Below are 20,853 nucleotides of genomic sequence, written 5' to 3'. Positions count from 1 at the left end.
CATTTCACTTTCTACTGATTATACATACTACTTGTATTTGTTGACATCAGTAGCACATGCCACACTAGTCAACTCTTGTTTATTTCATGAAATTTTCAAGTACAAATAATAATGATTCTTATTTTGTTTATATTTTAAGAATTTTTATTAGTGAATCGTATCTGTGCTCATTAATATTCTTGTGGATGAAAGTAAATTTTACTCCCTTTTCAAACAAGTACTTGAATAGAATTGAAATAAAGTGTTATAGCTTTAAACAAACTTTCAGTTTACTCAACCTATTAAGGAAACAATACACTAAATAGTCTATGCCTTATCAATAAAAAATCCGTTATTTGCCTAAGCTTTAATGAATGACTTCTTGGTCTTTGTCGAAAACTAATAATAGTGATTATCTTTAATGGTAAATGTTGTGCCTCAGAGGAGCCCGTTGTATGGAAATATTTTAAAAATTGATGGTATTATTTAACCGTTAAATAGATCATCTCCTGTTAGGAGTTTTTGGTGTTTAAGAAAAATTTATCTACAGGAGGCCTCATTAAGAAATAAACTTACACCTCATTATTATTATCGCTCAGTCAAGATGTCTTCTACATGCCTTGATTATAAATTAGTCTTTTTTCATCTTGAAACTAGTCAAATTTCTTTCGAGACAAAAACCTAGGGTCAATAATTAGTACAAGAAACATAAACCATAAATCTTAAACTTTTATCAAGGTTCCCAACTGACAACACCTAGGATGCGATTGATAGATGTTTTGTTCTATTAGCAGTGGACACTAGCAGCCCAGTTGGGGATCTAACTCATTGGTTCCAGAGATCATGTTGACTAGTGAGTTAACATTCAGCAGTTCACTTTTCTAATTCCAACCAATTCGCGATGGTTGATGAACTATATTAGTTGAGCAATCGACTAACAGCAAAAAATAGAGATACAGAAATACCACTGAGAAAATATTCGTAACTTGAGTTAAACTAATGACTTAAATATTTCTCCGATGAGTCTCCACTTTCGATTTGTGTAAATAACTTGTTAATGAGTTCCTGGCAATCATATTACACAAAAATGCTAGTCATTGATTTGAGTTGTTTTATTAATAGTCACAAAAAATATTGCCTATAAAATGTAATTTAGAGAATGCTGGGTCCTTTATAGTTTATATACATACGGGCATATATGTTGAGACTGTTATTCAGTCAATCACAACCTTTCCTTATTCATTTTTCTCCTTACAAATCTTCAGAATAATCTTTATTGTTATATGATATAAATTAGGTTAAATAATTATGGGAAGAAGTATTACTTAGTTTTATCAGATTATTAAAAGTGTTGAAACAGGAAGGACTAGGAAGAATAAATTGATGGATAACGGTATTTTAAAAAAATTGATAAAGTCATTGATAAATCTTTATGAAGAACATTTCCTGTCAATGAATATCTTCTATGAATTCAAGTTTACTTATCTTTCACATAGTATTGGTGGTATTTTTTTAAGCCAAATTTAGCATATTCTATTTTGTTTGTCTCTTTCATTTTACATGGTATTTGTTACTACAAAGTTTTGACAGGTAGCAAACGTAATACTAGTATTTCTGTTAATGGTTCGCAATGTTGAATTATTATTATTATAAATATTACAGAGTCCGTGAAAAATTGCGGTCATAATCTATAGCGTTAACTAAATAGAGACTTAAAGGATTGAAAGAATTACGCAAAAATTAGCAGGTTGTAGGAAATTTAGATTACGCGTTAATGATATAAATATATTAATATTCTTTTAATTGAGATCTCGAATCGATCAATGCTAGACCGCCAATGAAAACTTGGAAGCATTGGACATTAACACCGTTGGATACCGGCTCAACAGTTTAGAGGTTAAGCGTTTGTAAGCTAGGTCCAAGGTCCTGGGTTCAAATCCCGCGTTCAGGGTCGTGTGTTCTCACTGCTGAAGAGTCCCATACTAAGATGAGACGACCATCTAGTGCTCACAGGTTTTAAATGGCGGTCTAACATTGATCGATTCATGATCTCAATCAAAAACTCAATCTCCACAACCTCATGCTGATATATTTTTATTCATGAGTAAATTCAACTTGTCTTAAGAGCTCAGTTTTATATTATTCATAAAGTAAGTTTTCAACATACTATATCTATACCGTATCGGTGATTGAAAACAAAGGTAAAATTAGGATAAATAGCTCATTATTGATTGATGTGTCATTTGTCTTGTCGTAAACATTCCTCTCTTATCGCATACAATTCGTTTAACGAAGCAGATTCAATGGTTTGATTATGGTCAAAATTGGAGTTGTTGAATAACAAAACTTATTATCGCAAATATGGTGTTTAGTGTTGTCGTTAATAGTTGCAGCAGTAATCAATACTACGGCTAACACTTTTTCTTGAGTAACTTTGTATTCACTTTACAATGTTTTTTAGTTATGAATAATTGATATTTCTTGCAAGACTCGTGATAAGATCTTATGTAAAATGCTTTAATGTAGATTTTCCAGTGCTGTCTAGTTTAAGATGTACTTCACAAGGCGAAGAACAGCTACAGAGTAGGTTATTTTAAGACATGGAAATTATTTCAAGTTCTCTTAGTGTAATGGTCCCACTTTATTATTCAGACTTAAAGCAAGAGGGAGAAATTTAACTTCCATATTTATTACAAAGCAATACAATTGTAATTCATAATAAGTAAGTTAAATTCCTACTTTATTTAATCTCTTATGCACACTAATTAATTTGTTATTCTATTCATTGATTCATCAACATTTAACAGTAGTTTTGTGTTAGTCGGTCATATTTTCGGTCTATCGCATTAAATACATTTCTTACAAGATAAGACTTAAAGATTTTCCATAAAAACTCAAACATTTCATTTGATATCTAATATAACACTACTCTAACCTTATAAAGTGACGTAATATTAATAAATTTATAATTTTCCTATATGCCAATCAGGTACAAATTTCACTTAGCTTCAGTGTCATTTGTCATATCTACACACCTCTCAACAAGGTGTAAGGCAATAAACATTAATTTTCAATAAAAGATAACATTACTTAAGTTAAATGACACAAGAAGCAACTAGGTAAGGGAAATAATAATCTTAAAAAGATATTTATATCAGATATCGGGTGTCATATATAGAATAAAAAACAAACGTTGATTTCACCTTTTGATGGCTAAATTAAACCGAATAGCATATTGCCTATACTTATCAACCATTATACATAACTAGCAATATTTATTATTATTACCATCAGAAGTGGAAAACCGAAAATTCTGAAAGATAATCAGACAAGTAGACAGTACTGACTTATAAAATTACTTTGTTTTGCTGCTAGCAATTAATTCTTATTTGAGATTTATAGAACACTAAAAACTATTAAATACAAAACATAACTAGTATATGACAAGATTTGTTGACCCAAAATGATGATATTACTTATTATACTACAAACTGAGAATGTATGTTATGTTATTATTTCCTTCTTATTAAATTGGAATTTGGTTTTATTCAGTCTTATTAGTCATTGCTTACAATGTTATATTATTTCTATAATTGATTTGTTTATATCTCACTTTATCATATTACAAATACAAGTTCATTTGCAAATTTATGTAATAAAATAAATCTCTGCTTACCATGCTTGTGAATTAAGGCTATATCGAGGCAATACGCATAGTATGCACATATGCCAATTAGAGACTGACCAGTTGCAGTCCTAACAAATCGATGGGAAGATTCAAACAAACAATACTAAATGAATTTAATGTTAGTTTAGATTTATATCCTGAAGGATGTAAATATGATACTCCTCACTTTTACTCTATAAGACTAAAATTGAAAACGATGAAATAGACTGTATTTTAATGAGGGTTTAATCTCTGAGCTGGCTGATTTGGTTGTGGAGCTTTCATCGTTCTTCTGAATGACATCATCAGCACAAACTTTAGGTAGAATATTTCATTGTTTATTTTTTTTTAAAAAAATGGTCTTATGTAATATTAACATATAGAAACTAAATTGAAGGATTTGTAGGTATCATTACCAAGTTTTGATTTGATAATTATTTATTCTATGAAGAAGTGGCTTACACTGAGTCACGAAACGTCAGAAAATCTAATTTTTCCACTCATTGGGATATTACAAATATATTAATTTATTTATAAATTGAAGTATGATTTATTCATATAAAATTGTCTTGTCTGTCTAGTTAGATCTCTCTTTTTTTTTATAAATAAATCAGTTTAAAACTTGAAATAAAGAATAGCTTAATTCTCTCTTCTTTTTTTTTTAAAAAAACATAACCCTTACTTTATTTAAACAAAAGCAACAATGTAACTATGATAACAATGTAATATAAACGTGTCATAAAGAATAAAGAGGAAATCATATAAAACTACAGGAAATAGAAATGAGATGAATGAAAGAAGAAAAAAGGATAGTAATTCGTTAACAGAGTTTTTCATTTTATTAAAGGAAAAAAAAGAAAATAGAAAAATATAATAATTTTTAAACTGAAGCAACATTTTGTTGACTTAAACGAGGGAGAGGGAGTTAACAATGAATAGAATTATTAACTCATTGTTGTTTCTGTTTTTTTTTTTTTAAAAATGAGATAAAACACTTGATGTGTAGTATGTAAGGTCATAAAAGCCTAAGGGTAAAAAAATTTATTTGTTATTTAATATATATTAAGGAAATGTTTCATAAACAAAGAAGAGAACAGGAAGACTATGAAAGTGAGGATAAATCAATTGTTTTTAGTTCATGTTAAACATCTTGTATCTTTGAGAAAATAAACATACCATTTAACTTCTCTTATATAAGTATTGATTAAAACAAGTTTTTTTTTTTAAAAAAAAGTAATTTTAAAGTAGCTATTTTGTTTTACAGTGAAATGTTTTAGTCAACTAGTTAGTAAACCAAATGTAGAAACTCAAAAGTTACTGTATGCTAATAATAATAGTTGGCACTTTAAACTTTATTCTAATAAATAGCATATAATGATTCGTTCTATAATGTTGTAGAGAATAACATTATTTCATATTGTGTTAGGTTGACCGTGGAAATCTAAACCTATCAGAAATTATAATGTAATATTTTCAGGTTTAAGCTACCTGTTATTTTGTAAAACAGGTAAATATGAAAAACGTTTAAGAGTGGATTTTATAAGGAGCTTTACAATTTGTATGTTAAGTGCTGAACATTGTAGATTGAATAAATTCAGAAATATGAACTAGCGGATTCTGATCTAGTGATCTAAAGGTATAATACTTTTTATGAGACCTGGGCATTTAGCGTTCAATCTTTGATTGGGTCAATAGTGTTCACTTTTAAAGAGTTCGCAAAGATAGAATGAAAAAAAAATTACGAATACGTTCTAGTTTTAATGATTCTCATGCCGAACAGAATTTATATTAGATTACAAATTTTGTTAAAGGTAAGTTAACAGATCTTACAACTAAATATAAGTTTGTAGTTTTAATATATTAGGCTCGTTGCAAGATATTAAAGCACAGGGTGGCACTAGATTTAGGGTTATATTAGTGTATTACGTAGTGTTCTGAGAATAAGACCAATATCTATCGTTGACTCCCTAATAATCAATAGCTTACCGGATAAAGTTAGTTTGGAATGTAAATTACTTTCATATACTACAACGCCTTAGCCGAACCAACATATTAAAAGATGTAATAATCATTCTTTTTATCTTACACTTGATTTTATCATTAATTGCGAATTAAATAAACAATTGCCTACTTTCAATCTCTCTTGTTCTTCTTCATTTAAATGAATTTCCGTCTTCAGTTCATTTTTCCAATGATTTATTTCTTCCACTCTTTCTCCTGAAAAAAGTTATTTTACTAATTACATTATACTTAACAGTAGGATTATTGTTTAAAATGTCCTGTAATTGCGTAACAACAAAAGTTGAACATTTATATCACATATCGATGTAATAATTAGTCCATTTTTGCTACAGGCAAACATCAACTACAGAATGAGTCACTGAAAACAAAGAACCACCGTACAGATTTCTCAACGTACTTTCAATCAATGTATTCCCCAAACCTGTGGAATCAATTGAGACTGAATTGAGTCAGTTACTCACTGATAAGATGAATGAATATCTCACCATATTATAAGTTAACTGAAAGCGATAATATGAGCCACCAAAGTCTGGTTTTATTGTGTATATGTATTACATTTATCTCAAGCCCTAAAAATTCTTGATTTATTGTTAATCGTGTCATTGATACACTTTACTAGATAAAGTTGAATGAAATGACTGTCTAGTGATGTGCGATTTACTAAGTGTTTCAATTTTTGTATTTTTCCATCATGTTAGTGATAATAATCATAGCCATTTAACAACTAAATGGAAGCATTTGCAAGTTGCATACAATATGTGTTATCTTTGTGTCAGATAGATTTTAAATTATTCTATTGAATTCACTTGAACTGCGATTGATCAGCAGTCCTAAACGTCAATGGGAAGGTTCACACAAATAATACCAAGTGAATTTAAAGTTCACCCCATTGTACAAGCAAGTGGCTATCAGGACTCAGTAGCTGAGTGGATAACGCGATGGCGTTTGAAGCGAAAGGCACTGGGTTGGAGTCCCAGAGTGAACATAAACTCTGAGATGCAGGTACATCCAGCTGACGAGTCCCAAATAGGATGATACACGCATCCTGGATTCCACTGCTAGTCACTATCCATCTTTCCTTATATTATATTGAATGCTTAAAACAATTCAGTATATTCAGTTTAAATTATTGTGTGTAGATTTGAATTTATCCCTAGTTACTCTGAGCTTGATAATTAAAACAAATATGGAACTTTTAAGATATTGCTTGTAACTTATAAAGAACAAAAGATTGAACAGTATACTTGTAACTCTTTAAACAGGCACTTTATATGATAATATTTAAGCTTCAATGAATAAGTATTTTCTTTATGAGTGAGAACTTTTTTATTACCAATTTTGACCATGGCAACTGTAACATGATAACATTACACAAACTGGTGACTATAAAACTTAAACGAATATCCACAGATAAACATGGAACACAACCTTGTAATATTGTGTTTCAATTCAGTATAGTTATTCCTAATTACTGAATTCTATCTGAAGTAAACTTGTAAAATTATATGAATATTCTGAGTTTGATTACAGAATACGACTTAGTGTTTTTCACACTTTATCTGACTTCGATTCATGATAACAAGTAAAGGAAACAGTCAGATTACAAATACTGGTAAACTTAAGTTTGAATTAATTAAAAATTGTGTATAACCCAGAATAAAACCTACTTAGCTTTAATGACATAAGATAATGAACAAGTTTTTAGTGGGCATAATATAATTTAAATATTTAAAATTTATTGTCAGGAATTATATAAATGAATATTATGGGAAGAAATAAACTTACGTAGTTTATTTGTTGCTTCAGCTTGTCTGATTCTAGTTTGTCTATTAACTTGTTGAATCTTTTGCCATGATTGTAGTCGTAATTCTTCTGCTTCAGCTCGTTCATGAGCAGCATTTTGCAAAGCAGCTTTATTAACTAAATTCCACATTGTTTCACTGTGGCGTGGATAGATGCATTTTCTAAAAACCAATAAAAAAATGTCCATAATAAACCTCGATTTTTTCAGAGGTAAAATATTTTATTTCTGAATATTGTGTACATACAACTGAGGAAAGTAGGTAGATGTTTAGTAAAAATTATTGCACAAGGTGATTTATGTTGATCGTTAGTTTAATTCAAGACTCAACACTTACCTGGTTAGTTATTCTTGGTTCTCAACGTCTCATTCATTCACATCAGAGATTTACACGTGTGGTTTCAATCGAATCTTAATATTTCTCAACAATCTTCGAATCCTATTGGTGTGCGAATGACTGGCATTTAACGCTTTTAAATTTAAATAGTCCCGGCTCCTCAGAGAATGGGTGTAATTGCTTCCCAAAATTTGTCACTAATGAGAACATGATGGTTATTACTATCAGGGATCGATTGAAGTTAAACATACGAACTTTTATATATCTGCTCGGTGGTCTTATGGTTTAGCGCTCACCACAAAAACTATGTGTCTTCAACTCAATCCTCGGTTGAAGTAATTTTACGCTAATGATGGGATGTTATTTGTTTGAATGGTCTTCGATGAATGTCAGGTATGAAGCATGATTAAATCTTTATAGAAGTAATAAAGCATAAACCGCTTATATAATTTTATGATTAATGTTCAAAACAACTTGCCAAGTTAAGCTGAAGTAATGAATCACCTAACTCAGTCTTGTCTGTTACACAGTAAAGTTGATATTTAACAATAAATTTTGATCGTCACAGAGAACAATACCGCCACAGTGCTTCCTATGACTAGTAACCTTTATGTATTTGTCATGATCATTATTAGTACATTATCTAGATGATTTTAATTTAAAAAGATTGTTTAGGGAAAACAAGTTATTAGAAGCTAATATTATAATCAATGGGAATTTCTCCAGTCTTCAGAAACTAATGAGTTTAATTGATATCATTTTCAATGTTATTACTGAGGTAACTGATTTCTATATCTAGTGACATGTGTTTGCTTTCAAATGATTGTGAATGAATTAACATAAAGTGTCTAATCTAAAGTTCTCCGTATTCTCGACGTTAATAATAATGATAGATTCATAAGAAAACTATTGCCTAAATATATTCTCGTTTGTGTAAAAAGATTCGTCAGTTACCAGTTAATTTGTCGGTAGAATTTTCTAATTTCTATACTGAGTGATATAATTGCACACGAGAAACAACCTATGCTTCTTTATAAATAAATATATTAATTTCTCAAACTACAAGAATAAGTATAAAATCTTAATTCGAAATTTCCTTGAGAATCTCTTCAAACGTGTAGCATCAAATGATTTAGCTAACAGATGAACTAAACTTAAGGTTCCAAGATTATTCATTTGGTGACCTCCTGGCTGAAGCAGTAAACTTATTTACTATTACGTAAAACTTCTTTTGAAGCACACGTAGACTAATTCTAAAAATTATTTCAACAGTATATAATTATTATCATTCAATTAATTAATTATTTGTTTCTTCATAAATTTAAGTTTATTGTTTTTTCATCTGTTCTAACATACATATGTTTTAAACATTTCAGATCTAATTATTTAACATCAGTAATAAGCGAAGATATATGTATGTTTGTATGACATCTGTAGTTCAACAACGTTTTTTTACAAACTCATTAAGAATAAGAGTTTCATATGTTAGAAATTACATAATAAGCAAGACATACAAAAACTGGTCGCTCATCTAAGATAAATTTCATTTCAACATCGATAAAGTGACCTTGACTAACTAATCATCATTCCCTTCATGTTCCTTCTATTTCTCTGTTGTTCATTATACTGTCTAACTCTCAACAAAACATGCTCGTTTCCTTTTTTATTTCACTGTGTCAATATTATCAAACACAATATACATATCTAAGACATTTTCCAAATTATTATTTGTTCACTGCCTTAATAATGGTTTCCATTAAAGGATATACAGTTTTCTGTATTTATGAATGCTTGTATGTGTGTAAATAAAAGTGAATATATACTCCTGTTGATGGTCATCTTCCTTTTTACACAATATGACATGTATACTTTAAACTGAAAACAACTTGAACAGAATAATGTTAACAATATGTCACCATTAAGTTAACTTATTTATGTCATATGTAGATGGACAGAAAATTGTAGAAGGAAAAAAAACATTGAATTTTTAATGAAATTTTTCATGGTGTTATCATTCCATAGAAAAATGATGTAATGATAAAAATTAATTGGAAAAATTAGATTAAAATTGAACTTTTTTGTTCAAAGTAAAATTAGATCTAGTTTAGCCTACTTGTTTTAAAATATTAGTATAAGTAGTAGGAACAAAGAAACGTTTTAAGTATAGGTTTACTGGAAATGATAGATATAATTTATATAGACGTGTAGTATTTGTTGAATATCTAAAAACAATTGATGTAGATTGATGATGATTATCCATCATGAAATGAAGACGCTTGTGTTTTATCACAATGGTTTATCTTGTTGAGTTGAGAATTGAGTTTTTATATGCTATAGTGGCTGGCCTTATGCTAAGCTCGCATAGGTTATTCTAGTTCCTGGACAGACCGACTTATCCACTTTCCTTGAGTCACATTTTCACCTTGTTAGTTATTCGCTTATCACCCTTGACTGTTTTTATGTGAGCGTATGTGTGTACATTTCTTATCTTACTCATCACATTTCTGTAGCTTATCTTTGTCTGACAATAAATATCGATTTACTCTTGGTTAAATGGTGTTGGCTCACATGGCTTCCCCACTGAGCGTCATTTTGTTTCGTCTTCCTCTATCCTTTTCTCTTCCTTTGCTCTATCTTTCTGGTTGTTTGTTCAGATCAGCAACTGTATAGAATAAACGAATTCAAACTTCGTTCATGTATCTGACTTATTTTAATTCCGTTACTCACATGTCGCACATGTCGCCAATCCTCGTATATATATATATATATATATATATATATATATATACGAGGATTGGCGACACGCATATTTAAATAAGTCGATGACAATCATTCACACGATCGAACTGGAGTCAGATACACGAGGGCCACTAAAACGCTTATTATAAGTAATGATGTTACTCTTGGGACTATTTTCTAATCTGAAAAATATATACCATTAAAATTAGATTGGTCGAAGGACAAATCAAAGATCAACCTTTGTGTGGATCAATAATTCTCTCGCCTAATAAAGTACGGAATGAAAAAATACATTATTGTTATCAGATTGTTTTAAAGTTATTCACATGCTGTTAAGCGGACAGAGAGAAGTATATAATATAATGTTTAGTAATTTTATTATGTTATAGGAAAATAAATGACCCCCTTGAAAATGAGAAATTGTTTAATGCTTTAAAGTACAAAAGGAGGTAAAACGTTGTCATACAATTGATCCATAGCTTGTTGTCAATATAAATTTTGGCTTTTAAAGTAATCCGTCTGATGATTAGACATAAATGTATGGACGTAATAACTGGCTGACCATTGTACAGCTCAATATGTTCAGCCATCTTAAAATCTTTCATTGGTTAGCACAAAAAAGTTATCTGTTTTAGCCATTATATAATGTTTTGAAGGATAAAGTTGTATGCACAAAAACTCATAAGTATGTTTGTGAGGACTTTCAGTGGGTAAGAAATTAAAGTTCAAGTATATTAATAGATCAGCATGGGAATTTGTGGAGATTGCCGTATCTCTCGTGCGGGATCGTGGATACAAACTACTAAGGAGTCCCGTACCAGGACGAAACGGCCAACCAGCGCTCCCACGTTTTCAGTGGTGGTCCAGCTTAGATTGACTCGTAAATCCAACTGTTAAAATATATTAACTGAGGTAAAGACAATCTATTTCAGTGTCCAGTCTCGTTCTATAAATCCTCAAGGTACAACGAAGTTACTACTGGGATTTTCTTGATATATTAGCAAACAATCCATGGTCTAAATAGTATCAATATCAAGGTGTACCTGTAATCTTAAGGGAGCTGGTGCAGGACTGAGATGTAATCACTATTGATTAATCACTGGGTGGTGATCAATGTCATGCGTATCAAGTCCGTCTTAGTGCTGATCGAATGCTATCAATCAAGCTGCAATGTGGCTACTAGTCTAGGTGACTCGACACTGCGTGCACTATATATTGAGATAAGATGGTGGTTGGAGATAGTCGATAGTATTCGATCAGCACTAAGACGGACTTGACACACAAAACATTGATCACCACCCAGTAATCAATCAATTGTGAATATCAATATCAACTTGAATTTTTAAAATTGGTCTACTTCAATTGGTTTCTAGATTAACAATAAAAAGTGTCTAAGCCGGTAATATGACCCTTCGCCACATTTTTAAATGGATATTGTATTCAAATCACCATTATTCTACACTATAATTAGTTAGTAAACAGGGAAACAATATTAATCAATTATGAAATTATAAGAAATATGATTTTAAAAGATTATTCAAATAAATATTGACCTTGCATAATTATAATAATTACTAGGATGTTCTAATGATTGATATCTAGACAATTGAACATTACAAGGCCATATTTGTGTTAAACCACGAGATTTTTCATTGTTTTTATTTGGTGATGTCAAAATATTCATTGAACTTTTACTTCGAACTATTGGTGATGGAGTAAAATAAGAACTAGAGACCATAATTCTAAAATACAAGAAAAAGAAAAAGATTAGCAAATAAAGATGAACCAATTTATTGATTTCAGATCTATTCAATTATAAATCAATACAGAAATTAGTTAAAGCTAAAATTGATAGATGATGTCGAATTTTTTTATATTTTTTATGACAGAATAAGGTCCCTCAAGAGAGTATAAATGAAAATAGATCAAAATAATTAGAATTGGCTTCTGATTATCCGATCTGTTTATCCATCTATCTATTGTCTTTTATATTATATTTTTGTAGTAAACAAATAACCCACAAGATTTAAAACTGATCATTAACTAATCGAGTTTGACCAAGTAATCAATCATAATGTATATTTTTTTTAAACAAAATTAGTAAGATCACAATCATATTTCTTGTTAAATATCTTATTAAAAGAATATGCGACAGGATTATGTGAAAGTTTTCAGTTGGTGGGTGGATATACTATCTTCTGATCGGTGTGAAAGAAGTGATTAAGAAGAGAGAAGAAAACTAAAGACAGTAATTACAAGATTGAAACGCCTCACTCTTTCTTGCACTCTTTCTCTCTAACTCTCTCTTTTTCCCTTCATTTTGTCTCTGGTTTTTCTTCAAAACAGTTAATGTCATACAAGATAAAGGTGTTCTTAATTAGAAAAATTAATAATAATGATAAAAATAATAAAACTCCAACTAAGCCATTCAATTATTTTCTGTCAAGCCTATGAACAATAAATTTTTATTGTATTTTTATATGTAAAAGAAAAATTATGTTCATTTTCATTTTCTTATTCATTTTTAGTTAGGAAGGAAATTGACCTGTTTGTTATACTAATTTCAATATTTTTTTATTTTTCTTTCAATTAAAATGAGAAAATTTGTTCAGTTCATTGTAGAAATAAACTGGTTTAAATGTTCCATAATACAATGTGTAATAATGTTGCTTGGATGAAGCAAATGAATTTTGTTGTGAAAATTAAGATGTGTTTCCCTCCCCCCCCACCCCCAAAAAAAGCTCAACTTTGTATAAAATAAGAATTGTTTTGAGGAAATGAAGCAATTTTTATCAGTCTCTTTTGATTGAGATCATGAAACGATTGATGTTAGATTATCATTAAAAACCTGGAAGCACTGGACGGCCATTTTATCCCACTGTAGAACTCCTCAGTAGTAAGCAGCCATGACCCTACTCACAGGATTCAAACTTAGGTCATTCAGTTTTCAATGGTGGTCTAACATCAACCAGTTCATGATCTCAATCAAAAACATAGTAATCTCCACAACACCATACTGATAATTTTTATAAATCTTGGAAAACATTTGATCATCTATCAGTGTTATTTTGGTCAAAGAATAATAATTAACATTACAAATAATAAAAATAGATTCAATTAACATTCGCTTAAACCTGGTTGATTTTTGGGTAAAAAAGAACACCCTTGTTTTTTATTCAAAATAAAGTGAATATTGCTACAGTTTACTTTAATCATTTCTGTTTTCACAATTAAAGAATATGTTGACGTATTATCTTGTTTTTTTTTGTATCCAGGAGATGAACAGAAATTAAATTTGTGATTTTTCCAATACTGTTCGATATGTAGCATAACTCAAAAAAGAATTTGTAACTATGTGATATAGACTATTTCCAGTATATTTTAAAATTCTGAATAAAACATATATGTGATCTCTGATACATGAACATTTTCTGTAATATAGATCTCCTTTGAACTAAATAGAATTAATTAATAATTGTTGGAAGAGAGAAAAGGTATCATTTATGATGAACTGACAACTAGATAGTTTGTTTCAGAAGAGTCTGCATAAATAGATTTTAGTAAAATACAGTTAATTTAACTTTAAATTCTTAAGACTCATGTACTTGTGTGACAAATATGATAACTAGATAGACCTTAAACTTGAACTGAAGAAGTTATACAAGCTACACATTTTGTAAAAACTCAAGCTGCAGATATTTTCCATTGAATTGATTCATAGTTTACACTAATGAAATAGGCAATTTTTCAGAAACTGATTATCACTTGTCTTTCAGAGTTTTCTGTAGGCGTACATAAACTATTACATTATTTTCTAAGTATAATTTATTTAAAACGTTTTTTAAAAACTCAGAATTTAGGACAATGCGTTGTTTTTTCAGTTGAAATCATGGGCCGATCTAAGCTGAGCCATCATCGGAAACCCGGAAGTACTTGACTATCATATTGTCCTAGTACGAGACTTCTCAACAATATGCATCCACAACTCCTCACGTAGGACCTTCGGTCTTGTGCGTGCATGCTTGATCTCTAGAATACTTAGCCGGTATCCAATGATATCAATGTATAATTTACTTGTTGAAAGACGAGTACTCATTCTATAAATTCACTTTTGGTGTTAATTACCTTATTATAAGTAGATGTTAAGTAATATTATTATTCTAAATCATATAGTACAATCCTAAACACAATTTATGTACTTTAATTATCTATCAGGTGATTGCAAAGTTTCGTTATTGTATTAGGATAAAATGATCATACAAGAAAAAGTGTAGTTCGCCTATTGTGAATAGCATAAGATCCTACATTACATTTATTTATAAGATCTATGAATGAGATTAGCAAATTAAGTGATAATTGGTTCGATTACGATTCCATTATTTTTTCATCATATTCATGCATATTCTATTTTTAGGCAATGTGGTTTTTAAGCAGGATGGTTTAATTAAGAAGCTGTCATTGTTTTTATTGACATTATCATGATAAGAAACGAGTTATCAGAATCTCTTCTCAATCGACTAGTAGTTTGTTCCGTTGACCTAGAAGTGGGAAGATTCATGATATAAATCTTACGGCTTGGAAGAAAAAACATCATCAAAATTATCATTCATAGCTGTAAATATTTCCCATCATATTTTGTTCTGTAGAATCTTATGTCATAGTTAGAGAAAAGTTACTTATGAAGTTATCGACTTTAGTTGGTTTTTTATACCAAAAAACATTAATTTTTTATGTTTAAGTTAAATTTATGAAGTAAAACACTTTTTTCATCACAACAAAAAGTTTACCGCGATGTAATTTCGTTTAATATGGACTGGTTTTAAATATTCCGATGAAGAGAAGGTTCTATGAAAAGCTATTTAACAGTCTTTTCGTCAATCATCAAAAGTGTGTAGGTTGTTATCACTACAAAACTGATCTTTATGATTGCGAAATTCGCATCAACCACTGATATTACTTATCTTAGCATGAAGGTAGCCCTAACTTAGTACTTTTATCCCTTCTAATGCATCAATACTAAAAATATTTCATAGAATACATATCATTCATTAAGTTCGTTTATCAGCTAGAAAGAATTGCCGTTTTTTGGTTCTGGTTTTAAACTCTTTAGGAGTAATTACACAGTAACTCGCATAAAATTAAAACCAAACAATATAGATTTCCGATTGAGATCATGAATTGATCGATGTTAGACCACCATTGAAAACCTGGAAGCACTAGACGGTCCTGGTATGGGACACCTCAGTAGTGTACATCTAAGATCCCGCACGCGGGGCCCCATACTGATATTATGGATTTTGGTGTAAAAATTATTCTGAGGAGCTATCAAGTGAATTTTTTTAAACCATAGTCACTGTATGATTTAACACATTTCTCATCTGATGTTAGAAATGTGTGACTGCCTCATTTTCATTTTACTTAGTCCACAGATAATAACTTTTCAATTAAAAATCACCTTGAAACTAGTCATCTAGTAAGCATAATGATAATTCAATGCCAAAATAGTTTTCCAATGTTTCACTAATTGATATTTGTTTGTTATGAAAATTAATCCAATCATTCTACTGATAGTAATGGAATAATAATTGAAATAAAACGTTTAATTAGAATTTTACAACTTGACAGTTATGCACCTTGAAAACTCCGTGTATACACACACTCTAACGAACTTGTTATCAGGAGAAATGAATTATATCTGTTTTAATTAGATTTTACTTTCTTATCACAGATTCATCATTCATTAGGGTTGCTGTTTTTTAAACCATTTCTTATTGCTTAAAAGATTTTCTTCACTGACTGTTAAACCTTTTTTTCTCATAACTTAACATATAGACTTGGTTACAAAAACAAAATAACTAAGAGAGTAACCTTAACAACAGATAATCATTACAGTATTAATAACTTTAGTGACATTCAATAAAATGAGACAGAAAGATAAATAAAAGATAAGGTAGTGTGTAAATCTTTTAAGAAAATCCCACTTTTTTCTTTCCTCAATTTCTTGTCATTAAATGTATACATAGACACAAAATAACGTTTTTGTTAGTCTCATTCTTAATTCCCTAAACACTCAAGAGTTCTATACATTTAGATAGTATCGGTTTAACTACTGTAGAAAGGAAAAAAAAATGGTTACAAGAAATTTTTGTTTATCAACCTTTTGCGGAATATATCCGGTAAAAACTATAGTAATAATAATAATATTACCGTTACTATTACTCTTATCAATATGTCATGTAGTATGTGTTATAAAAGGAAATAAAACAAGTAATAACTAACGGAAACATATTTTTCTTTAAACTACGTTCCTCCCCCTTTTTTTCTTTTCACTTAATTAAAATCAAGATAGAAGTAAAACAAGTCTCTAGGTGTTAAAATATTAAAAAAAAAGAAGTACACGATCTGTGACTAATTTTTATTAGTTGTTATGTGAATTACACAGAATTCTGTTTATTATTCACAGAAATAATATCTAGTATTTTTTTTATAAATGAAGTTTTACTGTCATTAATCTGTAGAGTTATTCAAAGACAAGTTGAAATTAGTCATGGAAAAGTAGAAAAAATATGAAAATATTACTCTTTTTATACATGAATAATTTATTATGATAAGTAGTCATTTAAACAAATTCTCGATAGTCATTTATTGTATGTTCAATGTTTCATAATTCCTTGCTAAGGATTTGTTTTCTTAACTTTATGATAGTAATTGATTGTCACATTATAACCATAAGAATGTACTGTATGGTTGTTAGTGCTGATTTAATTATGTGAATAAATACTGTAATGTCTCTTGAATTAAGTTATCAAACATCATATTGAAATTTATCCAATGCAAGATTACTGGGAAGAGTCAAGTCAGTTATTGATTTGACCGATGATGTCCTTAATTGGAGCAATAAATGACAATAATTTGTATTTTTGTACATGGTATTTAAAACCCTTACCTTTTTGAATTCAATTTGTCGATGAGTGGATTCAAGTACGGTTCAGATTTTGTAATAGTTAAGTTCAGATATATCTCAAATATATTAGTTCTAAGAATTATATCAGGCTCACTCATTAAGACTAGCTAGAAAGTTGTCTTATATTTTCACGAATTTTGTATTTTAACTTACTATATCACTTTGTTTAAATCAGTATCAGTTAGCTAACAAATATATCCACTTGTACTTTCTATTATGAAATCAAAAATGACCAGTATATTCCTAATTTTTCTTTTGGTCAAAATGGTTTGTACAGATTTCAACTATCCAGTAAGATTAGCTTTTATTTAATATATTTTTTAAATTAAGCGGAGGAACAAAATTGTTTGTCAACTAAATAATTTAGAGTTAGATTTAATACCATGATCATGCAATAGGATAATTAATTATAGATTTATATAGATCATTACCCAACTCTTTTTGCGTCAAAATGAATAATAATATTTAGCTACGAGATTATGAATATGGGAAACAGAATCCGACATTAATGTTAAATTGTAAGCAGAGATATTTATCTAAACAGGTGACTACTGTTGGTGATAAACATTGGATAAATTACTCATAACAGTATCTTTCGATAAATATTAGTCAAAATGGCTTGATCATTGAATAAAAACTAAGTTTTATAACTTAAGTTCAAAAGTCATATTCGTACTATGAACTTCACTATTATAAATTTCATTACAGATAGTGTAAATCCACAAATCTATTTAAAACTGTCTATTTATAATGAGAAACTACCCTAACTATGTTTATTCAGATGATTGAGTCTGTTACCTCATTTAAAAAAGAAAAAGAATACTCTCAAATCAGAAGATTCAACTTTTGTCCAACATCCCATAATACGATTTAATAATATTTTACAATAAAAAAAAGAAAGACTCAATTTTTGCTAATTCTGATCACTAACCTGACTTTAAGATTGATTATCTGATAAAAAATGATTTACTTTAATGAGAAATACTTATAATACCAAGGTTTAAATTGTAATTCTAATTTTAAAAGTACTTTAATTAGTTATGAATAGTGTACTATTTTTATTAAAGTTTTTTTTTGAAGGTTGATTTAAGAACCAATTATATGTTTATGTACTCTTAATCGAACTGTAGTAGTGTTAATTAGATGGAAGGTTTTCGTAATGTATTGGATTTATCCATGTCTTAATTAGATATTGACTGAGAGATTTCTATTTCAATAGAGATTTCAATTATATCTTTTACCTCAAATCATGAGTGTAAAATAGATCTGTGTATGCATTCTTTAAAAACACTTTAGGACTGAACGTTATGTAAAAGTATTTGTCCGCACAATTTTCTAGACTGTCTCGGTGTTCATAGTTTGTCCATCTCTAATCTATTCACTACTAATATTAATATTTCACGATAAAATATTACAATTTTTCACACCGACATACAAAGATACACAAGATTATATCTCACAGAGAATTCCATCGACTAATACCACATTACATTAGCTCAATTACACTTATTTCGATTGAACAAAATATTCTGCTATATTTTCTATGTACTGTTTAAACCGCTAATTCAAATTATCAAGTTCTACCTCAAGCAATTTAATCTAAAGTTGCTACAACAATGCACCAACACAGAATTTACTGTTTTCTGCCCTTCAAGATACATCAACATAAAATTCAGCTAACTGTCCATATAATTGCTTCTGTTACATACTAGCTCTTGTTTATTGACTATAAATGGCTAATTGTAGTTTATCATCTTTACACTGCTGATATGACGAAGTGAGTTGAAGCGTAATTATTCATGTTGTAATCTTATACAATATTTTTATGAATACCATTCGTCTATAAACCAGAGAAACCTTCTTCGGACATAAACTCGAACAAAGAGAGTAACAGGACAGATGAAAAAAGGAGAAGAAAAGTAAGGGGACGAATTTTTCTTATGTTGTTCAGCAATACATAAAAAGGATTTTAAAGAAGTTGACATTATAATTGTAACCCATTTTTTCTTCAAAAAGCAGGAATTGCATGGGCAACTGAAACTTTAAAATACTTTATTATTTATTCCGATCAACAGACAAAAGCTGTCATATGTGATGAATAAATTTTGATAACCATGATAACTATGGAGATTTAGTTAGTTGAAAGTTATACCATGTGAATTTAGAATCTTTAAGCAAGTTAGAATTGTTAATGTTGAGATGACTTATATGCAACGTTAACTTGGATTGATTTATACGTTAAGTGAAATTATGAGATTCATGATCAGAATCAATTAGGGTTAGAAAGATATATAAGTATGTTGGCAAACTAAAACCAATCCACAAAAAACTTGTAAAACACAGTGTTAAGTGTGTATTCCAATTTGTTGACAGGATCAGAAATCCAAACAAACGATGACGTCTTCGGATGTAACATCAATATTTAAAAATATTTCCCTCATGGAGACCGTAGAATATATAATGTGAACAACTTAGAGAAAACGAAATCGAGACTAAATCCCAATCAATGCAGTAAAAGAGTTTTTACTGAAATGTACCATGAGTGTGAATTTTAAGTTTGATGGAGAAAACTATAGACAAATGGATGGAGTTGCCATGGGTTCCTCATTGGTTCTCACACTAGCTGACATTTTTCTGGGCAAATAAGAGAATAATCCTCTGACAAACATTATTCAAAAATTCACATTTTACTTTCAATATATAGATGGCACGTTCATCCTCTAAAAGTAGCACATCACAAATAGAGGTTCTTAGGTAATTGAATGAAGTACACCCGGCCATTAGGTTATATCTGAAAAAAAAGTGAAGGTAGAATAACCTTTTTGGACGTTCTCTTAGCCAAGAGAACTGATGAATTAGTAAAAAGGAATTTAAGCAGGAAAGACACCTGGATAGGGAAGTATACACATTTTCTTAGCCCTGTACCTCTAAAGTATAAAAAAACCTGGTAAAAAGCTCTGGACAGCCGTTTCGTCCTAACATGGGACTTCTGAGTATTGTGCATCCACGATCCCACACGCGAGACTCGAACGCAGGACTTTAGGTCTCGCATTCGAACGCTTAACCTTTAGGTTTTCAATGGTGGTCTAACATTGATCGGTTCATGATCTCAATTTGGATATATAACTATAGAACTTGAAGAGAATTTCTTGAAAAGAATATTCTTCGTTTACATATTAGTCTTTCAATGTGATGGGGATTTTCAAACAATTTATTTATTTGTGTGGTTCGTTTACTTTCTTCAGTTTACTGAATATTACACGTGAATTGAGATAATAAGGTAAAAGATTGTATAATTAACTTCAAACTACTTCTGTTGTGTAAGGTCTGATAGCGCTCTTCAA

At 29.6% G+C, this 20,853-nt stretch overlaps 1 protein-coding gene across 1 annotated transcript in view; it reads right to left on the bottom strand.

Moving 5' to 3' along the window:
* Window positions 1-17,607, bottom strand: part of Smp_162540 (putative tektin) — a gene marked incomplete at its 5' end in the record, with an annotated part of 32,284 nt that extends 14,677 nt beyond the window's left edge. Inside the window, 4 exons of the mRNA XM_018799088.1 lie at window positions 5,778-5,863; window positions 7,454-7,632; window positions 12,099-12,287; window positions 17,492-17,607. Of these exons, the coding sequence (XP_018650911.1) occupies window positions 5,778-5,863; window positions 7,454-7,632; window positions 12,099-12,287; window positions 17,492-17,607 (570 nt within the window). The remainder of the gene's footprint in view (window positions 1-5,777; window positions 5,864-7,453; window positions 7,633-12,098; window positions 12,288-17,491) is intronic.
* Between the last annotated feature and the right edge of the window lie 3,246 nt (window positions 17,608-20,853).

Source organism: Schistosoma mansoni, chromosome 3, assembly GCF_000237925.1.
Source record: "Schistosoma mansoni strain Puerto Rico chromosome 3, complete genome".
NCBI lineage: Eukaryota > Metazoa > Platyhelminthes > Trematoda > Strigeidida > Schistosomatidae > Schistosoma > Schistosoma mansoni.
The sequence above is the reverse complement of the archived record's forward strand: the minus strand, read 5'-3'. Positions and strand labels throughout refer to the sequence as shown.